At 49.1% G+C, this 23,969-nt stretch overlaps 1 protein-coding gene across 3 annotated transcripts; it reads left to right on the top strand.

The window, feature by feature from the left end:
• Positions 1–459: 459 nt before the first annotated feature.
• TMEM259 (transmembrane protein 259) lies at positions 460–23,219 on the top strand. 3 transcript variants are annotated; one of them, XM_079960591.1, is made up of 12 exons: positions 460–685; positions 1,836–2,181; positions 5,900–6,172; positions 10,084–10,255; positions 11,160–11,270; positions 12,125–12,247; positions 12,480–12,580; positions 14,543–14,600; positions 16,072–16,155; positions 17,425–17,557; positions 19,211–19,310; positions 20,167–23,219. In XM_079960591.1, exons 2-12 carry the CDS (start codon positions 1,957–1,959, stop codon positions 20,932–20,934), a joined length of 2,148 nt encoding a protein of 715 aa, XP_079816717.1. In that variant the 5' UTR covers positions 460–685; positions 1,836–1,956; the 3' UTR covers positions 20,935–23,219. The 3 variants fall into 3 exon arrangements, with proteins under 3 accessions (XP_079816717.1, XP_079816716.1, XP_079816718.1); XM_079960590.1 differs by having other exon boundaries at positions 460–2,181; XM_079960592.1 differs by having other exon boundaries at positions 461–2,181; positions 10,084–10,201.
• Positions 23,220–23,969: the final 750 nt, after the last annotated feature.

Consider the following 23,969-nt stretch of genomic DNA (forward strand, 5'->3'; position numbering starts at 1 on the left):
ACAATCAGCTGCCTTAAACCCTCCCAGCACCACCCTTCTCCTCGACCCAGTAAGCTTTCTTCACGACGCAGGTAGAAATTCAACAGGTGGAGGTGGGTGGATTGTGTGGGTGAGTGGAGGAAGTAAAAGAAAAAAATTCATTTTTTGAACATTTTCCCCCAACGTACCCAATCACACTCAGGGAAAATTAAAAGTGCTTTAAAAAAAAAAAAATTGATCAGTCAAGACTCAAGCTCATCTCATCTCCACCCTCTAGGACACATGTTAATTCAGAGCCGGAAGCGTTGTGTTACAGCCTCTCAATCTTGACCGCATCCCCTTTGGAGCTCCTTCTCCTCCTCTTCCGCAGTTTAGACATGACGTTCTACTAGAGGGTTTGCGTCCTTGCGTGCTTTCCCAGAATCCTCTCCGTCCCTCCCATTCCCCCGGCTCGGCGCTTCTCTCACCGCGCCCGCCGTGGTGGGCGGGGCGAGGAGGAGGAGGAGGAAGAGGAGATGGGAGGGAAGAGAACCAAACAAGATGGCGGCGGCCGGCGCGGACGCGAAGGGGGACTGAGAGGAGGCAGCTCGGCGGCGGGGCGCTCCTTCGCCGGCCCCCCCTCAGAGGAGGCGCCCCGAAAAGGAGGGGAGAAGCCGGCCCAGCTCGAGCCTCCCTCCCCGTAGGGCCTCGCTCCCACCCCAGCCTGGTATCCTGTCACCCCCTCCCCACACCTATTGACATCTGTGGGGCGGCTCTCTCTTTTTTGGGGGGTGGGCCCATTTTTGGGGGGGGGTTAGTCCTCCTTCCTCCCTCGCCCCCTCCCTTGAATTTTTTTTTCGGGGGGAAAGGTGTCTGTTCCCCCACCCCCGAGTTCTGAAGGGGAAGGGTTTGGGGTTTGGGGCCCCCCGCAATCGCCCCACATCCATCTTCCTCCTCCCCCCTTAGATTGGGGTGTTTTAAAATAGGCATATTCCTCCTCCCTTTAATATCTTCCTTATAACTATCTTTCACCCCACCCTTCGATTTTGGGGTCTGCTTAGCATTCCAGCCAACCCCCCCCCAAAAGGAAGGGGCTTTAAGACTCCTTTTCTCTTTCTCCCCTTTTTGAGGCTGGCATTTCCTCCCCCCCCCCATTCAACCTGATCCTCTTCCCACAACGGTGGGATTTGGCAGCCCTCAACATCTAAATCAAAGGTTTTAACACCCCCACCCCTTTTTCTTTTCCTCTCCCCAGCCCAACTTGGGGAGTTTTAAACATAGGCATTCCCCCCTAATTATTTTGCTAGCATAGTCTCTTCTTTGTCTGACCCCTTTCCCCAATTTAAAGAAGGGCTTCACCACCTCTCCTCACCACACAGATTTGACTCTCCCCCCTTAAGAAACCCCACAACTTGAACTCTTTAGGATCTCTCTCTGCCTCCCCCCTCGGAACCCTACCGTGTTGGACCCCCCAGACTCCCTTTTGCTCTGTTGTCTTGGGGTAGCCCCTCTTTTCTGGGGACTATTAGTGTTGCTCCCCTCCGACCCAAAAGTCCCATAGGATTCAGTCTCTCCCCCCCCCCCCCCCGCCTGCTACCTTCCAACATTATATAAATTGCAACCTAGGAAGCTTAACATTCCCCCTTACTTTCTTTGGGTGACTTTTCAAACCAGTATCTGAGATGCCTCTCCGCCCCCCAAAAAAATTTCCCACCGGTTTACAAAGTTACTGAAACTTTTGCATCAGCCCATTTAAAAGACAATTTCTCTTTATCCTGCTGTGCGTGGATTTTTTTTTTCCCTTGTGGGGAAGGAGTGACTCTTATTTTTTTTGTTTTTTCGCCTCCCCCTCGGCCGCTTTTCCCCACCCCCTGGAGAAACCTTACCAAGACGACCCCACAGGCCGCTTCCTGAGCACTTTCTCTTATCCAAGCAAAGTTGGGCTGCTCACCAAATCTGAATTCGCCCGTGGAAAGCTAACACCTGTCTTGGAAAAGGATGTCAGAGAACCAAGGCAACCACCACCACCACCCAATGAACAATAATGTGGGCGGTAGGGCCCCTGTCGGAAACAACCGTGGGGTCCGCAACCTCAACCAGAACCCCCTCATCAACGTACGTGACCGCTTGTTCCATGCCCTTTTCTTCAAGATGGCCGTCACCTACGCCCGCCTCTTCCCACCTTCCTTCCGTCGTATATTTGAATTCTTCGTACTTCTCAAGGTAAAGTGTTTTTTTTTTTTTTGTGGGGGGGGAGGTTGACTGTGTTCAACATCTGAGGCCCTTTTTTGTGTACCTCCTCCACATGAGGGTGACAACATGAGACCAGGGCCTTTTCTGCAGTGGCTCCCCATTTGTGGAATACTCCCCCCAAGGAAGTTTGCCTGGTACCTTCACTATATATTTTTAGGCACCATATGAAAACATTCCTCTTCAACTAGGCCTTTGGCTGATTAATATGCTACAGCCTTTTAAATGTATCTGTGGGAAGGGGTGGGGGTTGTTGTTTGGGTTCAATTATCTTGTATTTTGTTATGTGAACTGCACTGAGATCTTTTGAGGAAGGGTGGTATATAGATTAAATAAATGGATAAATAAAAGTCAAATACGTTGTGCTGCAGGGACCTTTAACTCAGATCAGGCCTCCTCCTTGCCTGGGCGGAGCAGAGACTAGGTGTGTAGGAACTAGTCTACGCAAAGTAAAAAATACATTTCTTGCTCTGCCCACTTTTGCCCCTGGCCCCACCCAACACTGGTCCCTCCTGAAGGTTTCTCAATGTGCTCCTCTGTCAGAGAAAGCCTTCCCACTTCTTATATATCAAGGAAGCCTTTACTTTCCACCTGCTGAATCCTAAATACTTCCAGCTTCAAACATACATTTAACACAGCATTTGCGCACCGTCACATGGAAATAATTTGTTGCACATTAAATTTTGAGTTGGAAACACTTTCCCTCCTCACTCCTCTCTTAAGCTTTTACAGGATTCTTCCTGGTTGGCTGGGTGCAACATTTAATCGCCACAGGTGACTAGCAGGGTTCGAAATTAGCAGGGTGTCAGGTGCATTTTGTGCCGAAATATTATCAATTTGCGAGCACCTCAAAAAGTCTGGGTGCCATTTCTTGCGCCTAGCTGATGCTCAAATATTACTGTAATGTATGTGCTTTGAAGCCTCAAAGTACATGTTAACGATAGGCAATACGTTAAGGAGTTTAATAATAAAGAGTAGAGTGTTTTGAAAACTGAAGTATGCTACCAATATTTTTATTGTAAACACCAAATTAACGTGTATTAACAATTTCTGATAAAAACGTGATATTAGCAATGTGTCTCATGTGAATTACGTATTAGTTCATGCTTATCAAAATAACAAATAAAACGTGTTGCCGACCCCCCCCAAAATGGCGACTAGACATTCTGTTTTGGCGCCCACAGCCCAGGTCCTAGGAGCCATTTGGCTCCTAGCTTTTCTATCCCAGTTTTTATCACTGGCAACTAGCCTGCTGCATTGCAGGGGGTTAAACAAGATGACCCCTGGGGTACCTTGCAACATCACAGCTCTTAAGAAATAGGAAGGTGGGGTTTTTCGGTGGCTTAAGCACACACACACACACAGAAGTGTTAGGAATGCTGATGTTGATATAGGCTGTAGCTTGGTTGTAGAGCTTGCAAAAGCTCCTCGTTTGATCTCTGGCATCTTTGGATAGAGCTGAGAAAGGCTCTTGGCTGGAGATCCTGTGCCTGTCATTGCGTTGCAGTACTGGGTTTGGATGGTCTGTCCAGGTGAAAGGAAGTTTTTTCTCTGTTAACCCCACAAAAACAGCCCCCCTAGCAGAACTTACTGAGAGCTGTCAACTTGCATGGACAGTTTTGCAAATCCAGGCTCATAGAATTGCAGAGGGGATCTTGTAGGTTATTTATTCAAGCTTCTCGCTTCAGGCAGGAAATCCTGACAGGTGCTACATCACTTGGTGTGGGGCTGCCCTTGAAGACTACCTAAAAAACGTCAACTCATCCAAAATGCAGCTGCCTGTTGACTGGCTGGCCTCCGTTTTGGACTCTCGTGACCCTTGTTATATAACAGCTGCATTGGTTGATGGTTCATTCCTGGGTCCAGTTCAAGGTGGTGCTGATATTAGTATTCATGACTCGGGTACCAAATATCTAAGTTGACTTTGGCCGCTTCCCTCCAGGCACTCTCAGGAGGGGTCTCTCACTGGAGGGGTCCCCTCTTGGTAGTTCCACTGCCCTCAGAGTTTTAGGGTGGTGATGACTCGGGAGAGAACATTCTCTGGAAGCTCCTCCAAACAGTCAGCCAAAGTCTACCGTCCTGTAACTCCTTTGGCTCTACTCAACCCACTTGGCCAAGACTCAAGGATGACCAGAGTTAGAGTGCAATGACTTCTGGGAGGCCCCGGGGGTCCCTATCCCTGTTGTAAACATTTGAGGAAGTTTCCTGTTCATTCAGCCTTGCAAATCAATACACAGAAGCTAACTAGCCCACAAAAATTATCAGTCAACAGCTTTTTTGGGGGGGGGTGTCCAAAAAACGTTCTCTCATCTTTGTGTGGTCTGGGATGTGTCCATGAACTCTGCTAATGCCTCTATAGGACAGAGTGGGGTGTGTAAGTGTGTGGACGTCAGGCATTGGTTGGATGCAGAGGGATGTTGGGAGGTACCAGCAGAGGAACCCCCAAAGGAAGAAGGCTCAGAGCCTGGGGATTGGTGGTGGGACAGTGATTCTCGTAGATAACCTTGGCGTTATCAGCCCTGCACTCTAACCAACTCTAACCTTGTTCAGCTGAAGGGGTAATAGGGCTTAGTGAGCAGGGAGAGTCTGTGGCAGAGAGCAGTCCAGAATCAGAGGTGGAAACTGCAGCAGGAGAGGAGGGAGGCCAAGATTATGAGTCCAGCTGGTGAAGTCACGGGTGTCTCCCCCTCCTGCTGTGACAGTCTCCCCTCCCCCCTTGTCTCCCAGAACCAGGAGAGGCATGAAAGGGTGGAGGAGAGGTTGCCTTCACTCTGTTGCAGTTTCTGATTGCTTGGAGAGGAGGGGACTTAAATGGCTGTGGGGAGGCAGGGACTTTCAGTCTTGGCAACTGATACATGGGTTCCTGTGCCCATTGCACCTGACCCTCCACCAGGTCTGTGCAGATCCTGTTCTAATAAAGAGTTAACTCCAGTGTGCAGGGTGTGATTTATTGCTGGCTAGCTCCTGTCCCAGTAGTGATGTATGGAAGTGAGAGCTGGACCATAAAGAAGGCTGATCGCCGAAGAATTGATGCTTTTGAATTATGGTGCTGGAGGAGACTCTTGAGAGTCCCATGGACTGCAAGAAGATCAAACGCATCCATTCTGAAGGAAATCAGCCCTGAGTGCTCACTGGAAGGACAGATCCTGAAGCTGAGGCTCCAATACTTTGGCCACCTCATGAGAAGAGAAGACTCCCTGGAAAAGACCCTGATGTTGGGAAAGATGGAGGGCACAAGGAGAAGGGGACAACAGAGGACGAGATGGTTGGACAGTGTTTTCGAAGCTACAAACATGAGTCTGACCAAACTGCGGGAGGCAGTGGAAGACAGAAGTGCCTCGTGTGCTCTGGTCCATGGGGTCACGAAGAGTCGGACACAACTAAACGACTAAACAACAACAACAGCAAGCTCCTGTCAGTATGTCTAGAAACTAGCTTGCCATCTATTGCCTCTATTGGCATCTGCCCCTATTGCCCCGCCCACTTTTGCATCTGGCCTCAGCCAGCACAGTCATGTGACCCCAGGAAGGTTGACCTCTGATAATGCCACTTGCTTGTTCAGATGGAGGAGAGAGAGACGGGTGCGAGTGTGCAGAAACTAGCCTGTGGCACTACTCTAAGAAGGGAATGCGGTCCTTGATTCCTGTTTCTCCTGCTTCTAATTTTTCCGCCTCTCTCCACCCTCTTCCAGGCCCTGTTTGTGCTCTTCATCCTGGCGTATATCCACATCGCCTTCTCCCGCTCCCCCATCAACTGCCTGGAGCACGTCCGAGACAAGTGGCCGCGTGATGGGATCCTGCGGGTGGAGATCCAGCGCAACTCCAGCCGCGCCCCCATCTTCCTCCAGTTCTGCGAGAGCGACCGCTTCCCGGGTATGGTGGTTGAGGCAGCTGGCGGGGAGGAGGAGGAAGAAGAAGAGGAGGAGGAAATGAGCGTGGAGATGTTTGAGAACAGCTCCATCAAGGTAGGGTGGAGCACAGCAGACCATCTCTAAGTGGGTGGACTCTCCTTCATTAGCAGTTTCTAAACAGAGGTTGGGCGCAGCTTTCAAAACTCCCATTGTTCTTGGTGCATGGAAAGTATGGCTTTGCCATTTGCAGTCTTCAGATGAGGACTAGAACATGTGAAAAACAAACATAAGATTTTAGCTGCCGTTCATTCATTTTAAGCTTTGTATTCTTGTTATAAAAAAAGCCTGCTTAGACGCTCGGTTGCAGCGCCCATGACCTAGGTTTAAGGTGCCTTTAGCTCCTAGCTTTCATGTCTCAGTTTCTATCACTGGTTGGACGGCCGCCTGCAAGGGATTCTTTAGCTTTGATTCTTTCATTTCAGGGGGTTGGGATGTATGAGCCTAAAGGGGTCTCTTCCAACTCCAGAGTTCTGCATTCTTTTTCCATCTCCTTGCTGTGGAGATCCTCTTGGGTACGATCCGTCATCACTGGTTCTCCCTGCTGGAAATGCAAAACCTGGATGCTTTTTAGAGAGAGGGCTTCTCAGTGGCTAATTGAGGCTCCAAGGAACTGTTTGAGAGCAGCCTCAGTTACAAGGCATTGCGTAAGCAACACCAACAGCTGGAAAACCCTAAATGTGGACCTTCTGGGCCTCTCTGTTTAGCATTGGGGACTTTTCCCCTAGGCCACGCACCCTCACCAGCCCTGCTCCGCACCCTCCTTGAGCATTCTTTGCCTGGCTGAAATGTGTCCTTGCACTCTGATCGTGACTCTTGCTTTCCTAGATAGTGGAGCAGGAGAGCTGAAAATAATGCCAATATATTTCACATCTGGCAACCCATGCGCCCCTTTGGTTTCAGTTAGTACATGAGTAAACCAGTCTAAAAATCCCTGGGCACAAATTTTCACAGCCCTCCACTGACTCTGGTGGCTCATCTACTAGAGGTAATGTATTTTGTGCCAACTCTGGAAGTGTGTACTTGATTCTGACAAAACTCAGCCTCCAAGATGCTCATTGTCTTTTAAAACCGTCAGACTCCTGTCCCGTCAGATTTCACTCCCATCTAGTCCCAGAGCTAGACAGTTGCTTCTAGGAAGCCGTCGAGTAATGAATGATCTATCAGCACAGCTTTGAAAGGTTCAGCCCTATATTCTTGATTCAGAATTGGGTCCAGTTGTATCCCTACTTGGACGAAAACATGCTTCTTGATCTTTGGAACCGTCATGCAAAATATGGTTCGATATTATAAAGAGGTTCCAAATAACATTGCGAACAAACAGCTTTCCAAAAATATATAGGGTTTGTCTCTGCCTTTAGTCCTACTCAGAGTAGACTCATTGAAATTAAAAGGTGTGACATTACAGCCTATTAATTTTAATGGGTGTACCCTTGAGTAGAACTTTGTTGGATGCAGCCCATATAGTAAGGTAAAGGTAAAGGGACCCCTGACCATTAGGTCCAGTTGTGGCTGACTCTGGGGTTACGGCACTCATCTCGCTTTACTGGCCGAGGGAGCCGGCGTACAGCTTCCAGGTCATGTGGCCAGCATGGCTAAGCCGCTTCTGGTGAACCAGAGCAACGCACGGAAACGCCGTTTACCTTCCCGCTGGAGCAGTACCTATTTATCTACTTGCACTTTGAGGAGCTTTCGAACTGCCAGGTTGGCAGGAGCAGGGACCGAGCAACGGGAGCTCACCCCGTCGCAGGGATTCGAACTGCCGACCTTCTGGTCGGCAAGTCCTAACCCACAGCGCCATCCACGTCCAGCCCATATAGTAAATGTATGCAAGTTTGTGGCAGGTGTCTGAAACAGTACAGTGAAGGCGCCTGCCTCATATCAAGAGGCAGGGAGTTCCAGAGGGCAGCTGCTGCCACATTGAAAGTTCTGTTTCTCACTAGTGTAGAAAAACATTATGTGGTCCTGCTGGGCTGGGTTTTTGTTTCATTTCTTCCAAGCCCTACAGAGCCAGCAATAATTAACGGGTCCTCTTCCCCACCCACCAAACAGTAATTTCCTTTCCTCCCTTGCGATCGAACCAGCATGTAGTACATTAAAGGTTTGTTAAACCAAATTAATGCCTTGTGTGAACAAATTGCCAGGAGTCCCCGGGTGGCAACGCAGCTGATTTAACTCACTCAATTTACTCCTTAATTTCATTTAATTTTCTCCAATATGGCTCCTCATATATATATATATATATATATATATATTTCCATTTGCGTTGAGTGCAACCCAGAACGGGGATTAAATAAACCAGCTGAAAGCTACCATTTGCTGTCTGCCACCGCAGTTGTGCTTCGTATTAGACCTCATCTAGCCTTTCAGGGCTGGGGGACTATTTCATTTCTCTGTTTAGAGATTATTTTGCCTTGGGGGAGGTTGGCAGGAGGCTGCGGGGGCTTGTGTGTGTGTCTAGCTTCTCCGTATGGCTGTTTAAAGGTTGCTGCATGTTATAAAAGTAATTTTGGATCCTTAACGATGACGCGCTATTTCTCTGTGCCACAACAAATGTTTTTCCTGAGAGGAGCTGTCAAACGCAGCGTAAACAACTAGATTCTTTATCGCCCCCTGAGAGAAATGCCTTGTTGCTTATAGTGCACATGATCTTTGACACCTGATATATGTGGTTGGTTGGCATCCGTCAGGCTTGGGAGACAATGGAAGAGTGTGCCTTAGCGGGTGGAATCAACCTGCTGTGGCTGCAGAGACTGAAGCGGGAGAGACGCACTTTATTGCATCCGGGGGAGATGAAGGTGTGTGTGTGTGTGTGTGTCAGGACTCACCCTCTTCTTCAGACTGTAAATGGTTTTAATGGTTTTGGATATTGCTTCTTTTAAATTGCTGCCATGTGTCCTGCAACCTTATGGCGGACAAATAATAATAATAGAAGCCAATGAGTTAGATCGGTGGTTCCCAAAAATACTGGGTCACTGCCCCCTTGGTTCCATCCCCAGTGCCTCCTACCCTATAAAAAGGTAAAGGGGCCCCTGACCATTAGGTCCAGTTGTGGCCGACTCTGGGGTTGCGGCGCTCATCTCACTTTATTGGCCGAGGGAGCCAGTGTACAGCTTCTGGGTCATGTGGCCAGCATGACTAAGCCGCTTCTGGTGAACCAGAGCAGCGCACGGAAATGCCGTTGACCTTCCCGCTGGAGCGGTACCTATTTATCTACTTCCACTTTGATGTGCTTTCGAACTGCTAGGTGGGCAGGAGCAGGGACCGAGCAACGGGAGCTCACCCCATCGCGGGGATTTGAACCGCCAACCTTCTGATCGGCAAGCCCAAGGCTCAGTGGTTTATCCCACAGCACCACTCGCATCCCTTACCCCACCCTATAAAAAACCCTAAAATTCAAAACAGTAACAGTTAATTGCACATTTCGCCCCCCCCCCCACACAATCCTGTTTAAGCTATTTAATAGGACTGGGCAATACCTGGTTTCAACATTGTGATATATCACCAGCTAAACATTGCAATCTGCTGATATTTCACAGTGTCTGAAATGAGGATGGAGCTATGTAGAGGCATTGGCTGGCTTCACGTTGTAATTTTTGCATAGCACCCCCCCCCACCACCACACACATCATGATTCATGATATATTGCCAGGTCAGAAACTATGCAACCAACCTCATGATTGGGACTTCAGACCAGTTTTGGACAATACAGTACATCAATATATTGCCCAGTCCTATTATTTAGCTGAATTAATTCAACACAATGGATGAACTTGATCCAGTGATGCCAGCTTTTCACAGTCTGGTGGCCATTTACACCTCCCGCTGCCCCCTTGCCCCTTAGCATCCCCCCAGGTAATGCCCACTTTGGAAACCGCTGAGTTAGAAGGACCAGTGGATCTGATGCTTGGTAGAAGGCAGCTTCTGCGTTTCCCTGAACTCTTCTCCTCTGTTTCCGCTGATCCCAGTTTGAGCTGGATATCGAGCCCAAGGTCTTCCTCAAGCCCTCCCGCCTGGGCGGCGCCAAGGTGCCAGCCCCCAACGAGAGCCAAGAGTTCTCCTTCAGCGGCGAGTCGGCGTCTAAAGGTATGCAGCCCCTCAGCGAGACGGTGTCCCAGTTTGAGATGCTAGCCAAAGCAGGTAAAGAGACGACATTGCAGACCCTTTAAATAACCCTCCTTCCCACTCCTCACCTTTGCCACACCCTTCCCTTTGCACCTGCCACTTCTTTTCTTTCGGTGTTTGCCTCCTCTCCTTGTGTGTGGGAGAGGTTCCTTTTTGATGGGAGTGGGGCCACAGCAGAGAAGGCCCCACTGCCTGCGCACTCTCGGGGCATGCAGCCTTTGAAACTGACCCGCTCTCAATGACCTTAATGCCATGGAGAGGGGCGGGCAGCGATATTAAGAGGTCAAAAAAATGCACTTTTTATAGAAGAATGGAGGCATTGGGGGGTGGGGACTAGTTGGAAAAGCACTACAAACAAGTTAAATTGCAGGTAGGAAAGGAGCAGCAGAAGGAAAATGATAAAGTAATTGTTTTAGAGGTATTTTTGAAATAGGCGGGAGTTTGATATATATACAAAAACACGGGAGGTGGAAGTGGGAAGTCTATCAGGAAACGAATGTAAGCATTTGATTTAAAGTCAATTTGTAAAAAAATGGAAATTCAGTAAAAAAATTATTGGGGGGCGGGGGAGTGTCCTGAATCTCTCAACGTTCAGTTTCATTAGACGTCCACAACTCCTAATGTTATGAGAGAGCGAGGAAAACCTTTCTCTTTTTCCATGCCCTGCATTAATTTTACAGGCTTCTAGCATGTCGCCCCTTATTTCCTTAACTAAGAACACCCAAACACTGCAAGCTTTCCTCATAGCAGAGTCATTTTCCCTGTCCTTTTCGGAACTTTCCCCAGCTCCTTGGAGCACCCAGCGAGGCTTCTTTTAATCGACGGTCGTGCTGTGGTGAACTAGGCTGAGGCAGTACCCCTGGGGGCATCTCTGGTTTTCCATCCTCTTGGCCTTTTAAAAAATACCATTTTCTTCCAGTCTGGCCCCAGGAAGAGTACATCGTGGAATACTCCTTTGAATACGGGTTCCTTCGCTTGTCGCACAGCACCCGCCAGCGCCTCAGCATCCCTGTCATGGTTGTGACGCTGGGTAAGAAGGTTTGCTTTTCCGTTCAGCTGAGGGTGGAGGTTTGTTCATTTGCTGAGCCTGGTTGGGGCGGGGGCGGAGGGAGGTTGAGCAGCAGGGTACAAATGTTGTTGTTATTATCTTTATCTATCTATCATCTATATGATTTGTTAATGGAAAAAATAGCGGCAAACATAATGAAAGAAAGAATCAACAATTTACTGTATTTTTTGCTCTATAAGACTCACTTTTCCCCTCCTAAAATGTAAGGGGAAATGTGTGTGTGTCTTATGGAGCGAATGCAGGCTACGCAGCTATCCCAGAAGCCAGAACAGCAAGAGGGATTGCTGCTTTCACTGCACAGCGATCCCTCTTGCCGTTCTGGCTTCTGAGATTCAGAATTTTTTTTTTCTTGTTTTCCTCCTCCAAAAACTAGGCGCGTCTTGTGGTCTGGTGTGTCTTATAGAGCGAAAAATACGGTAAATAATTAAGTATCACAGCCTGGAGGTACAAAAGTACAAAGGTGCAGCAAAGGGGGTGTGTTGCCACGCTGGAAGATTGATTCCCATGTTGCAGACGGGAAACTGCCTTGCTCGAAAGTCCACATAGTGAACTTAAAGGGGTGGTGGCAAGATTTGAACCCGGGGTTGCTCCTTGTTGCATTTAGGCCTGCATTGGCCACTACTTGGCCCCCGCTTTTTCTTTTCCCTGTGCCATGGTGCCTCCCTCCCAAATCACAAAACGCCCACTCATTCCCCTCCAGAAGTTGGAATATTTCTGAGCATCCCATGACACCCCTTGGCTTGCTTCTTTCTGCTGCTGTCAGCACAGCCAGTTTTCTGGTTTTTCACACACCCTCTTCTCCATATCCTCCCCAGACCCCACTCGAGACCAGTGCTTTGGAGACCGGTTCAGCCGCCTGCTCCTGGACGAGTTCCTTGGCTACGACGACATCCTCATGTCCAGCGTGAAAGCCTTGGCTGAAAACGAAGAGAACAAAGGTTTAAGCTTATGTATATAATTGGTCTCTGTTCTTACTCAGTTACAGATCTGGGCTGGGCTGTTGCAATCTCTGGTGGGGCAGAAGGCAGCAAGCCCAACACTAGATGGTGCCAGAGCCAACTAATTGGACTAAGTCCACCTTGGGAGATCTTTGTTGCTGAAATGTCCTTGTTTTTTCCTCCTGTCCATCCCCACCACTGCTGCCTTCCCTTCCCTTCTGTCCTTGCTCAGGATTCCTCCGCAATGTGGTATCTGGGGAACACTACCGATTCATCAGCATGTGGATGGCGCGCACCTCGTACCTGGCAGCATTCGTCATCATGGTCATATTCGTGAGTATTCTGTGTCAGCTCGTGGGCTGCTTTTCAGCCCCAGTAGATCCCAGGAGAGTTCTTGAACAATTATTATTATTATTATCATTATTATTATTATTATTATTATTATTATATTTTCTATTAAATTTGTATCCCACCATTCACCCTTAGATCTCGGGGCAGTCCACAACATAAAATTGCAAAAATAATAATAGTAGTAATAATAATTAATAATAATAATTTATTATTTATACCCCACCCATCTGTCTGGGCTTCCTCAGCCACTCTGGGTGGCTTCCAAAAAATATTAAAATACTGTAATACATCAAACATTAAAAGCTTCCCTAAGCAGGGCTGCCTTCAGATGTCTTCTAAAAGTCTGGTAGTTGTTGTTCTCTTTGACATCTGGTGGGAGGGTGTTCCACAGGGTGGGTGCCACCACCGAGAAGGCCCTCTGCCTGGTTCCCTGTAACTTGGCTTCTCGCAGTAAGGGAACTGCCAGAAGGCCCTCGGTGCTGGACCTCAGTGTCCGGGTAAAATGATGGGGGTATACTGATATACTTCAGATATACTGGGCCGAGGCCGTTTAGGGCTTTAAAGGTCAGCACCAACACTTTGAATTGTGCTTGGAAACGTACTGGGAGCCAATGTAGGTCTTTTCATAATAAAATGTAGGTGTTACATAATAAAAATAATAAAATAAAAATAATAAAAATAAGAGCAACAACAAATCAATAACCCCCCCTCCCACAACACATTTAAAAGGATATTGGAAGTGAATACCCTTTTAACAGCCTCGGGCCTGTAGACCTGAAGGAGCGTCTCCACCCACATCGTCCATCCAGGACACTGAGGTCCAGCTCCGAGGGTCTTCTGGCAATTCCCTCACTGCGAGAAGTGAGGTTACAGGGAACCAGGCAGAGGGCCTTCTCGGTAGTGGCACCCACCCTGTGGAATGCCCTCCCATCAAATGTCAAGGAAATAATGGAAATAAACAAGTATCTGACTTTCAGAAGAAATCTGAAAGCAGCCCTGTTCAGGGAAGTTTTCAGTGCTTAATGTTTTATTCTGCTGGGAACTGCTCAGAGTGACTGGGACAACCCAGTCAGATGGACATAATAATAATAATAATAATAATAATAATAATAATAATAATAATAATAATTAATAATAATAATATCAGCCAAAGGCCTGGTTGAAGACGAACAACTTCACCAGGTGCCTAAAGGTGTATAATGAAGGAGCCAGCCAAAGCTCCCTGAGTGGTCTGTGGTTAAAATAATTGACTGAGAACCCAGTGAAGTTCCTGGCTGGGTGATATTGAGGGATTCAGCTCAGAGGCCTTCACAACCAGCAATGAGGTCTGGATAATTACTGAAATCATCTTCTTCAAGGGGAGAGGGTTGTTCCATGACAGATCACCACACCTTTAAAACATCTGCACTACTGACACTCAAACTTTGGGATTGTTGAAGTACTGTATATACAACAACAAATTCATTGATTTGTGTGACTCAAAAATTTTAGGCAGTGTGGACTAAATTCGCTCCTGGGGTCCCTCTGGAATTGGAGGCCCTGAAGCTTAAGGTTCATTAGTTTCCTAGTTGAGCCATCCCTGGATCACAGAGTCGGAAGGGGACCCCGAGGGTCATCTAGTCCAACCCCCTGCAAGACAGGAATCTCAGCTCAAGCATCCATGTCAGGTGTCCATCCATCCTCTGCTTAGAAACCTCCAAGGAAGAAGAAGATTAAATAAGCACTGACTATTAAATAGCACTGGAGATAAGATTATTAAAAGCTAATTATTTGGGAGCTCATGTGTACAGTGCCTTCGGTATTTAATTCAGGCGAAAGGGCAGGTGTCTGCAACTATTAGAATTTTGGTTGGTTGGGGGTGTTTTTTTTTTTGGGGGGGTGACACTGCCCTACATTCATAGGGAGCTGGGGCTCTAACACTTGCCCACCCCTTCTCTTTTCCAGACTCTCTCTGTCTCCATGCTTCTGCGATACTCGCACCACCAGATCTTCGTTTTTATCGGTAAGTATTTCATCCGGTCTTGCTGGCTTTCCGAGAGCCCAAGTGGTCTGTTTGCTGGAGGACAAAAACAGCAGTTTTCTTCTTTCCCCAACCCCCTGGGTAGAGGGTTCAAACAAGACTTGCCACTTCGGATGAGTCGGCATCAGAAGGTCCGCAGTTTGAAGGGAACCCGAGGGTCATCATTCTTGAAATGCAGCATCCATGACAGCCCAACCTCTGCTTAAAAACCATGACAACCTCCTGAGAGAGACCTTGTATATAACAGTTAGAGAATGTGAGGCCATTGTTGAAGCGGCTGCTCTGGCTGACCACTTTACTGCCAATCCAGGTTCAGGGTTCTTGTATTAATTTTAAAAGCCCTGAACAACTTAGGCCCAGGGTTCCTCAGGGGCCTCCTGAGCCCTTATATTCCAGCTTGATCACTGACACCACCTGCAGGAGCGTCGCTGGTCATTCCCCGAGTCGGTGAGGCTGGTTTGACAACAACAAGAAACAGAGCCATTGTTGCAAATGGCCCAGCCCTGTGGAACTCCCTCCCACTAGAGCATGGTTGTCAAAGGGTGTCAGAAGAGTGGATGGCAAGTGTGGCAGAAAAATTCAAGGGCAATCAAATAAATTTTGAACAGCTTTTATGTAACTGCATTGTTTTATACTTTCTGGATTGTATTAGGAAGTAGTTGTGTTCTATATTATAAAACAAGCACTGCTAGGTTTTTTTGTTTTGTTTTCCAGTGTATTTCTTATTGATAAAAAAATGGGTGTGGTGCGAGCAAATTTTTATTCTGAAAGTGTGACTCAGAGAAAAAAGTTTGAGAACCACTGCACTAGAGATTTAGCAGGTGCCTTCTGTGCCAATTTTTAAACACTTGCTGGAAACTTTTCTATTCTGCCCAGCCTATACAGGCAATGAAGAATGGTTAATTGGTGTCTAACTTTTTAATTTTAATTGGGACGTGGGTGGCATTTCCATGCGCTGCTCTGGTTCACCAGAAGCGGCTTAGTCATGCTGGCCACATGACCCGGAAACTGTACGCCGGCTCCCTCGGCCAATAAAGCGAGATGAGTGCTGCAACCCCAGAGTCTGCCATGACTGGACCTAATGTTCAGGGGTCCCTTTACCTTTACCATAACTTTTTAATGGTTTCATTGCTGAAACTGCTTTGATACTTTTTTTAAAGAGAGAGAGAGAGAGAGATGCAGTGGAATGCTAATTTAACTTAATTTATTTACAAAGTTGAAAATAATATTTTGAAGCCAAGTTGTAGTTAGCACTAACCACAGTTTGTCGACCGAGATGTGCTAGACAAAATTTGGCAAAATTTGCAGCCTCTCTCTTGCCTCTGCTTTTCGCATTCCTTCTAATTGGAGATCAAACCTGGGGTCATCTGTGTTGAGGGGTTCCTTTTCCCCCAACCCTGGGCTGCAACTGCCTCCTCTTCTCTTGAATGTTTTTTCCTCCTCCCTCTCACAGTGGACCTTCTGCAAATGCTGGAGATGAACATGACCATTGCCTTCCCGGCAGCCCCACTGCTGACCGTCATCTTGGCTCTTGTGGGTAAGGAGACCACCTTGCAGGAATGCCAAGAACTGCCTTGGATGTACCAGGCCCATTCATTCTGTCTCTTACATCTTGCACACCACCTTTTCTGAGTCACCTTCAAAGGTACCCCCACAGACAGCAAAGAGCTCAAGGTGATGGGCACGATTCTTTCCTCTCCCCGTTTTATCCCCCCAGCAGCCCTGTGAGGGAGGCTAGGCTGGAAAAGAGTCAGTGGCTACTGGCCCCTGGTCACCCGGTGAGCTTCAGTGGGGATCTGAACCGGGTCATAGCTCAACCTTAGGTCCTGAGCACCAGTTCCTGGGAATCACAAGGGGGGAGAGTTGCTTCTGTTGTGCTCAGGCCCTCAGGGGCGGGTGGGTGTGGGGGACTCCCTGGTCCTGAATGGGGTCACTGTGCCTCTGAAGGACCAGGTATGCAGCCTGGGGGTCATTTTTGACTCACAGCTGTCTGTGGAGGCGCAGGTCAATTCTGCATCCAGGGCGACTGTCTGCCAGCTCTATCTGAGACCGCTCACCCCGCCTGCACACTGTCTCGCTAGGGTGGTCCATTCTCTGGTTATTTCCTGCTTGGACTATTGCAATGTGCTGTCTGTGGGGCTACCTTTGAAGGTGACTCAGAAACTACAACTAATCCAGAATGCGGCTGCTGGGACCATATAACACTGGTCCTAAAGACCTGCATTGGCTCCCAGTATGTTTCCGAGCACAATTCACAGTGTTGCTGCTGACCTTGAAAGGCGTAAATGGCCTCGGCCCTGTAGACCCAAAGGAGCATCTCCCCATCATTCAGCCCAGACACTGAGGTCCAGCTCCAAGGGCCTTCTGGCATTCCCTCATTCCCTTCTTGTGAGAAGGAAGGCTACGGGGAACCAGGCAGAGGGCCTTCTCGGTGGTGGCGCCCACCCTGTGGAACGCCCTCCCGTCAGATGCCATGGAGATAAAGAACTGTACAACTTTCCAAAGATATCTGGAGGCAACCCTGTATGGGAAAGATTTTCATGGTTGTTGTTTTACTGTGCTTTTAGTATTTTGTTGGGAGCCGCTCAGAGTGGATGGGGCAACCCAGTCAGATGGGCATCATATAAATAATAAGGATAATAATTCTCATCTGGGGCATCTGATTGGCCACTGTGAGGAGAGGATGCTGGACTAGGAGGCCCTTGGCCTGATCCAGCCGGCTCTTCATACATCTCTCTTGGGATGCTGAGCTCCCTGATGACTTGCTGGCCTTCTCTCTCCCCTCCTCTCCCCCATCCTGCGGCAGGCATGGAGGCAATCATGTCCGAGTTCTTCAACGACACCACCACAGCCTTCTACATCATCCTCATCGTGTGGCTGGCAGACCAGTACGACGCCATCTGCTGCCACACCAACACCAGCAAGAGGCATTGGCTGAGGTAAGGGCACACAGAGCTTCTAATTCCTGGTGTTTATGGGCCTCCTTTTCTCCCAGCCCGCTTGAGGTGGCCTGTGACGTCCTCCTTCCATCCCTGCTTTATTCATGCAATGGCTCTGTGAGATAGGTTGTGGTTCCTGCATGGTGGTGGGGTTGGGCTGAGTGACCCTGGGGTCCGTTGCAGCTCTGCAATTCTTTGATTCTATGAGAGGCAAGGGACGGGCCCCAGGGTCACACGCAGTGAGCTTCATCGCCAAGTGTGGGACTTGAAGCATGGTCTCCAGGTCAGCGTTCAAAATTAGCCAGGAACCAGGAACATTTTGTCCACTTGCGACCACGTGAAGATGCCCGGGTGCCAGGATGGCGCCTGATGTCTCCACTATCTGGAGGTGCCTGCCTGGGGGATCCCTGGATCCGTCTGTTTTCACACACTAGCAACACATCCTGTGGAATTCTATCCGTTTTATTTTAACTGCAAAATCAGAATGAATTTCAGGAACCAAAAACTGAAAAATATGACTTTCCAGCTTTCCGGCACCAAAATGGCAACTAGGCATTCTGTTTCGGCAACTGTAACCCTGGTTTAAGGAGCCATTTGGAACCCAGCTTTTATTTCTGAGTTTCTAATGCCACTCACAGCTCAGTAACGGCTGCACCACATTGGCTCTCTTCTGTGCCAGATCTGACCACTGAACTCAGCCCTGTCTGTTTCCAATGGTCCTTATTTGGTTGACTTCCCACCCTTCTTCCACAATGTTTCCATTCTCATCTTTCAGTTATGTGGCAGGGGAGAGAATGGATTTGAGAGAGAGAGAGAGAGAGAGAGAATTTATTTATTTCACTGTATTTACACTGTTCAATTGTAAGAAAAGAACTAGCAACAATAACTTAAAACTTTCAGAAAGTTAAAGTAGCAATAGACTAGAAACACACATCAACTTTCTGGTTTGTTGGCATCCATCTGTCTCGAGAGACAACGGAGCGTGCCTCTGGGGGTGAAGCCAAACTCCTGTGTTTGCAGCACCGATGTGACCTCCCTGGGGCGCAGGCCTGGGCCGTGTGTCTGGAGGTCCTGGGCTGTCCAGAAGGCAAGACCTGCCTTTCAGCCTTGCTGGCGTCCAAAGGAAAGCAGAGCAAGACCTTTGGCACCAGCTTGGCTGCAGGAGTTGCCAGAAGGAGGCATGCAAGGCACCCTCCAACTGCTTTAGGGACTCTGGATTTGTGTAGGGTTTATTCCTGAGCCTTTTCTTCTCCCAAATATATTCCTCAAGGCTGTGGAGGTTTAGGATCAGATTCCTTCTCCCAGATGGGCTCCCTTCCCTCCACAGCATGTTCAGAAGGCCCTTTTTAAACAGGCATGTTTTTAGCAAGCTCCGGAAAGAGCACAGCGAAGGCACCTGGCATCAGTAGACAGGGAGTTCCACAGGTGCTGCCATGATAAAAGGCCGAGTTCTTATAAATGTGGAAATGGTCTTTATGTGGAGTCTGTAACAGGGCTAGTTCAGCTGATCCAAGAGGTCAGTACCCATCATTCTGCACTAACTGCAGCTTCAGATCAAGTGTGATTGAAGCCCTACGGAGCGTGTGCTGCCGCAATCCAGTACTGATATATGTGCTTTAACCCCCTTTCCCCCATGTCTCTGTTCATCTCCAGGTTTTTCTACTTGTACCATTTTGCCTTTTATGCCTACCATTACCGCTTCAATGGGCAATACAGCAGCTTGGCATTGGTCACATCGTGGCTTTTCATACAGGTACGTTGGCAGTTTCACCATGTTTGTCTGGAGTGCAGGAAAATCCACAGGGTTAACCATTCAGGATGTAGAACTAGCCATAGCAAGGAAGCAGGATGATGTAGAACTCAGCAGGACTTTGTGGAACAGTAGGGGGAGCTGGGTGCTTTTAGCCTGGAACCAGTGGCTGTTGGCCACTTGCAACCAAGTGAAGATGCCCAGGTGCCAGGATGGCTCCTGACATCTCCACCATCTGGAGGTATTTGCCTGGAGATCCTTGGATATTGACTGTTTTCACACACTGCGGAATTCTGTCTGTTCTATTTTATCTGCACGATCAGATAAAACAAATTTCAGGAACCGAAAAGTCGTGTTGAGAAATTCGAGCCATCTGGCTCAAAAATGGCAACTAGGCGTTCCCTTTTCGGCAACCATAACCCTAGTTTAAGGAGCCATTTGGAGCCTAGACATAAAAATGTTTCATCATCATCATCATTTTATTATTCATGTGCTGTTCATTTGACTGGGTTACACCAGCCACTTTGGTTGGCTCCCAACAAAATATTAAAAACACAATGCAACATCAATCATGATGAACATTCTACCTTCAGATGTAGTTCAGTTAGTTCCTTTTACTGTGTTGTGAAAACATGAATAAAAAAGTTCAAAAAAGGGGCACAGAATTCTGCATTCTTCAGTGCTGGGCCTGGGTTATTTTGGTGTGTAAGCTTTCTTTTAAAAACACCCAGTTTTGCCCAAGGGGCTGGGAGGGGGAAGCAGGCAGCGGAATGGGCCACGATTCAGAAGGCTTGGCCAGTGTGGATGTCAGCCGTCTTTGCCCCCAGCTCACCCCCTCTACCCCTTGCCTTTCCCACAGCATTCCATGATCTACTTTTTCCACCACTACGAGCTGCCGGCCATCCTGCAGCAAATCCGGATCCAGGAGATGTTGCTCCAGAACCAGCAGGGTGGGGCCCAGACCACCCTGCAGGACAACCTCAACAACAACAACACCGTTGCCCCCGCTGACCCGGCCGGCCCGCGGCCCCACCTGGACGGGGGCCCCGCTGGGGACGGCCCCCTGGCACCGGAGGATGCCCACACAGCAGCCGTCGTAGCCGCCACAGTGGCCTCTCTGGGCGACAACTTCAACTGGGTGGCGGAGACCGCCGTCATCGCAGAAGCCTCCTTCATGTCCAACCTGAGCGGCTCCCTCCTGGACCCCAGCGTCGCGCCAGAAGCCGCCGGGCCCAGCGGGGACCTCCAGGACGTGGCGTCTGCCTCGAGCGTCATGACCCGCCTTCTGGTCAGCAGCGACCGCGCAGAGGCTCCTGTAGGGTCCATTGCCATCGAGGTCACGTCCACTGCTGGGGTTCCCTCACCAGGCGGATCGGCCTTTGCTGCTGCTGCCGCCGCCGCCACCCCCCTCAGTCCAGCCTGCGAGGACATCCCACAGTCTCCAGAGAGCTCAGCCAGCCGCGGCAAACCCCCGGACACAGACTGCCTCGCAGGCCGCTGTCCACTCGGCTCTGCTGCAAGCGGGGCCCTGGGCGAGGTCTCCGAGGAGGGACTCGCGCATGCGGACTCGCCGGCGCCTTTGGACAGCGCGGCTGATGCAGGCCCAGATTCCCACCGCCTCTCCTGAGCTTCCTGACGGACGGGATGCTTGTCAGTTCGACCGTCCATTCTCCCTGGGCTCACCTGCAAGTCCTCCATTGAGGAGGTGCAGAGCTTGAAAGGCCAGAGGGAGAGGGAGAGAACCTGCCCCCTCCCTTTCTCTCTCTCTCCCACCCCTTCTTCCGCCAAACCCAGGAAAGGAAGGAAAAAATGTGAATAAAAAAAAAGGGGCTCACACCCATAGCCAGTTAGCCCCCCACATCTGAAGAGAGTCCTCTGGTTCCTTCCTGTTGGGCGTACGGAGCCACCGCCCCCCCCCCCCGCCAGTCTCTCTGCTCCCCACCCCACCAAGCTTTTTTCAAATCATGGGACTCCTCGCCCCTCCGCCTTTGGTGTCTGCCGGAGATGTGGACTTAATTTTGCCCTGGAATTACTGCTGTTTTTCTGCGTGTGCTTCTCTGCTTTTGTCAGGAGGGGGCGCTGGGGAGGTGAACGAAACGGGTATCATGGCGAACTCTGTGTCCGGGGAGGGGCGGAAACGGGTGGCTGCTGGAGAAGGACTTGAGACCCTTGTACGGAAGGGGGCCCTGAGACGAACCCCCATTAAATCTGGGGTTCCTGGCAGCCACCGCTCTCGAAGCTCTGTCACCCCAGAAGCGCTGGAGTCATAGAAACGTCTGCCTGGCTTTTTCCTTTCCTTTTTTTCTTTTTAGCATGGGGGGCAGACTGCATTTTACTCTGAAAGAAGCCGCGTTTATAGATGTATATACACAGCCTCTTTCAGAGTAAAACAGCAATAGATCTTTCTTGTTAGAAGGGTGCTTTTAAAAATTAACGTGAAGGGGAAGATCTGGAGGTGGATTCCATCTCTCTCTTGACAAGGAAGCCCTTTTTGGCCACTGGGGAAGGGGGTCCTCAGAAAGCCACCCCTCCAAAAGGTTTGGCTGACTTTGCAGTGGCTTGCCTGGTCGCTGGACTGTGTGTCGCCATCCCCCCACCTCCCTGTTTTTAACCTCTACATAGGAAAGCCCAGCAGTTATTTTGTTCCCAGAGCTCCAAGGTTCTAGCAAGTTGCATCTTAACGGTGCATCCTTAGAGACTGTGAGAGGGAGCAGGTCCTGATTTTCAGTCTGGCATGGGCTTGATGAGAGAGGACCGGGTCGCTCGCAACACCCTTTCTTAAATGAGGGGGGTTTTGGGGGGCTTTAAAAATTGGGTGGTGTGTTTTTTTTAAGCTGTCATTTGGTGAGAACCCTTGCAGCTCCCTCTCTCTTATGCCCTTGCACAGATGTTGACAGGTGAACTCAGTTCTTGTTTTATGCAGTGTGGTCATTTAGGATTATTCTCCACTCCCCCACCCTAAAAAGTTTCCCAGCCCAGTGCCTTATCTCGTAAGCAGGATGTGTTTTGAAGAGTGTGCACGTCAAAAAATGCCACCTAATTTCCTGGAAACATAAGGAAGAGAGTGGGGTGGGGGGCAGGGGGGCCCCTCCCCAAAAAGGACCCCCTTCCCAGGAGTCTTTGCCCATCCCTTTCTGGAGCAGAGCTGTACCCCTTAAATTGTGGGGTGGGTGTGTGTGTGTGTGTGCGCTAGCTGGGAATAGGAAGCATCGTAGAAGGCAGCTGGCTTCAAACTTTTGAGTGCCTTTGTACTCGGGTGATCTAGCAATAGCAAGGGGAATTCCGAGGCTGTAAGGTTCAGGGGGTAGCGCGGCTGGACCTAAGGAAACCCTGCCACATGGTCCTTGGGAGCAGGCAGGAGCCAAGGACCCTGGGAATCTTAATTCTTATTTTTTTAGTTCTGCCATGAGGTGCAAAGTGCAGTAGGCAGCTACCCCCTTAAGCAAGCAGCAGCCTTTTTCGAGAGGAGCCCAGGAGCGCCTGTGAGATGCTCTGATTTTGCAGTCAAAATCACCTTTGGCTGCTGTGCTCTACCCTAAAGCCAGGGAAGGGAGAATCCCTTAGATGGGTGACGTGTAAGTAGTTTGGGGTGGAGGGTGGGTTGGCCGACAACAAGCATAGTGGTGGTATTCCCCCCCGCCCCCGCGACCCCCATTCATGTGCAATATGTTGGTGGGATCATTCGCTGCCCGCCTGCCCACCTCTGCTTGGCAACGGAGTGCTTGTAGATAACTGGACATTAGGGTTTTTATGTTGTAGTCGTCAGGCAGAAATGATTGAGGGGTTGAGAAAAAAAAGAAGAATCACACCAAACTATACCAGGAATGAAGAGTAGAGTTCATTCTATTTAATGTACAAAAAAGTATGTATATATTATATATATTATATATATAATAAATACTATATCTAACAGCATTGCTTCCGTGCTGCTTTTTTCCCTTAACTTTGGGGTGGAACAGAGTATGATTTGGGGCCGGGGCAGAGAGGGAGAACTTCGCCCGCCCCCCAAGCTGTGCAAAATCCAGTCATGTCTGCAAGGCAGAGAAACACTCCGTTCAGGGAGGGCTGAAAAACCAAATCTCCATTTTACACACCACAGTCGTCCCAAAGTCAAACCAGTTGTCTTCTGTTCAGCACCACAAATACTTGCTCTGCACCCCGCAAAATCCCAGAATTAAACAAATGTGATGCTCGTCACATCAGCCATCGCCAGCAGCCGTGTTCAAAACTCCCATTGTTTTAGGCGCGTTTTGCGACGGAATTTCATTAGCGCGAGCAGTTTCTGAGAGCAGCGCAGTACTGAGCCTAAGATTTCAGATTAAAACTGCAGTGGAAGGAAAGGAGTACCTTTTTCTGCTTTCCCACTTCCAGCCACTCTCTGAAGACTGGAGGAGACACTCTTAAGAATATTAGCGGGGTGGTCAGGGGAAGGTCTAGACTAGAGCATGTGAAAAAAATGAACATAAGATTTTAGCTGCAGTTCATTAATTTTCGGCTTTGTATTCTTGTTATTTAAAACGTGCCTAGACATTCAGTTGTTGCACCCATAACCTAGGTTTAAGGCGCCATTTAGCTCCTAGCTTTCATATCTCAGTTTCTTACACGGCCCAGCAGCTCCCGTCCGCAGTCCCAGCCCGACCTCTTAGGGTTATCTCCAGCGAA

Source organism: Podarcis cretensis, assembly GCF_951804945.1.
Source record: "Podarcis cretensis genome assembly, chromosome: 18".
NCBI lineage: Eukaryota > Metazoa > Chordata > Lepidosauria > Squamata > Lacertidae > Podarcis > Podarcis cretensis.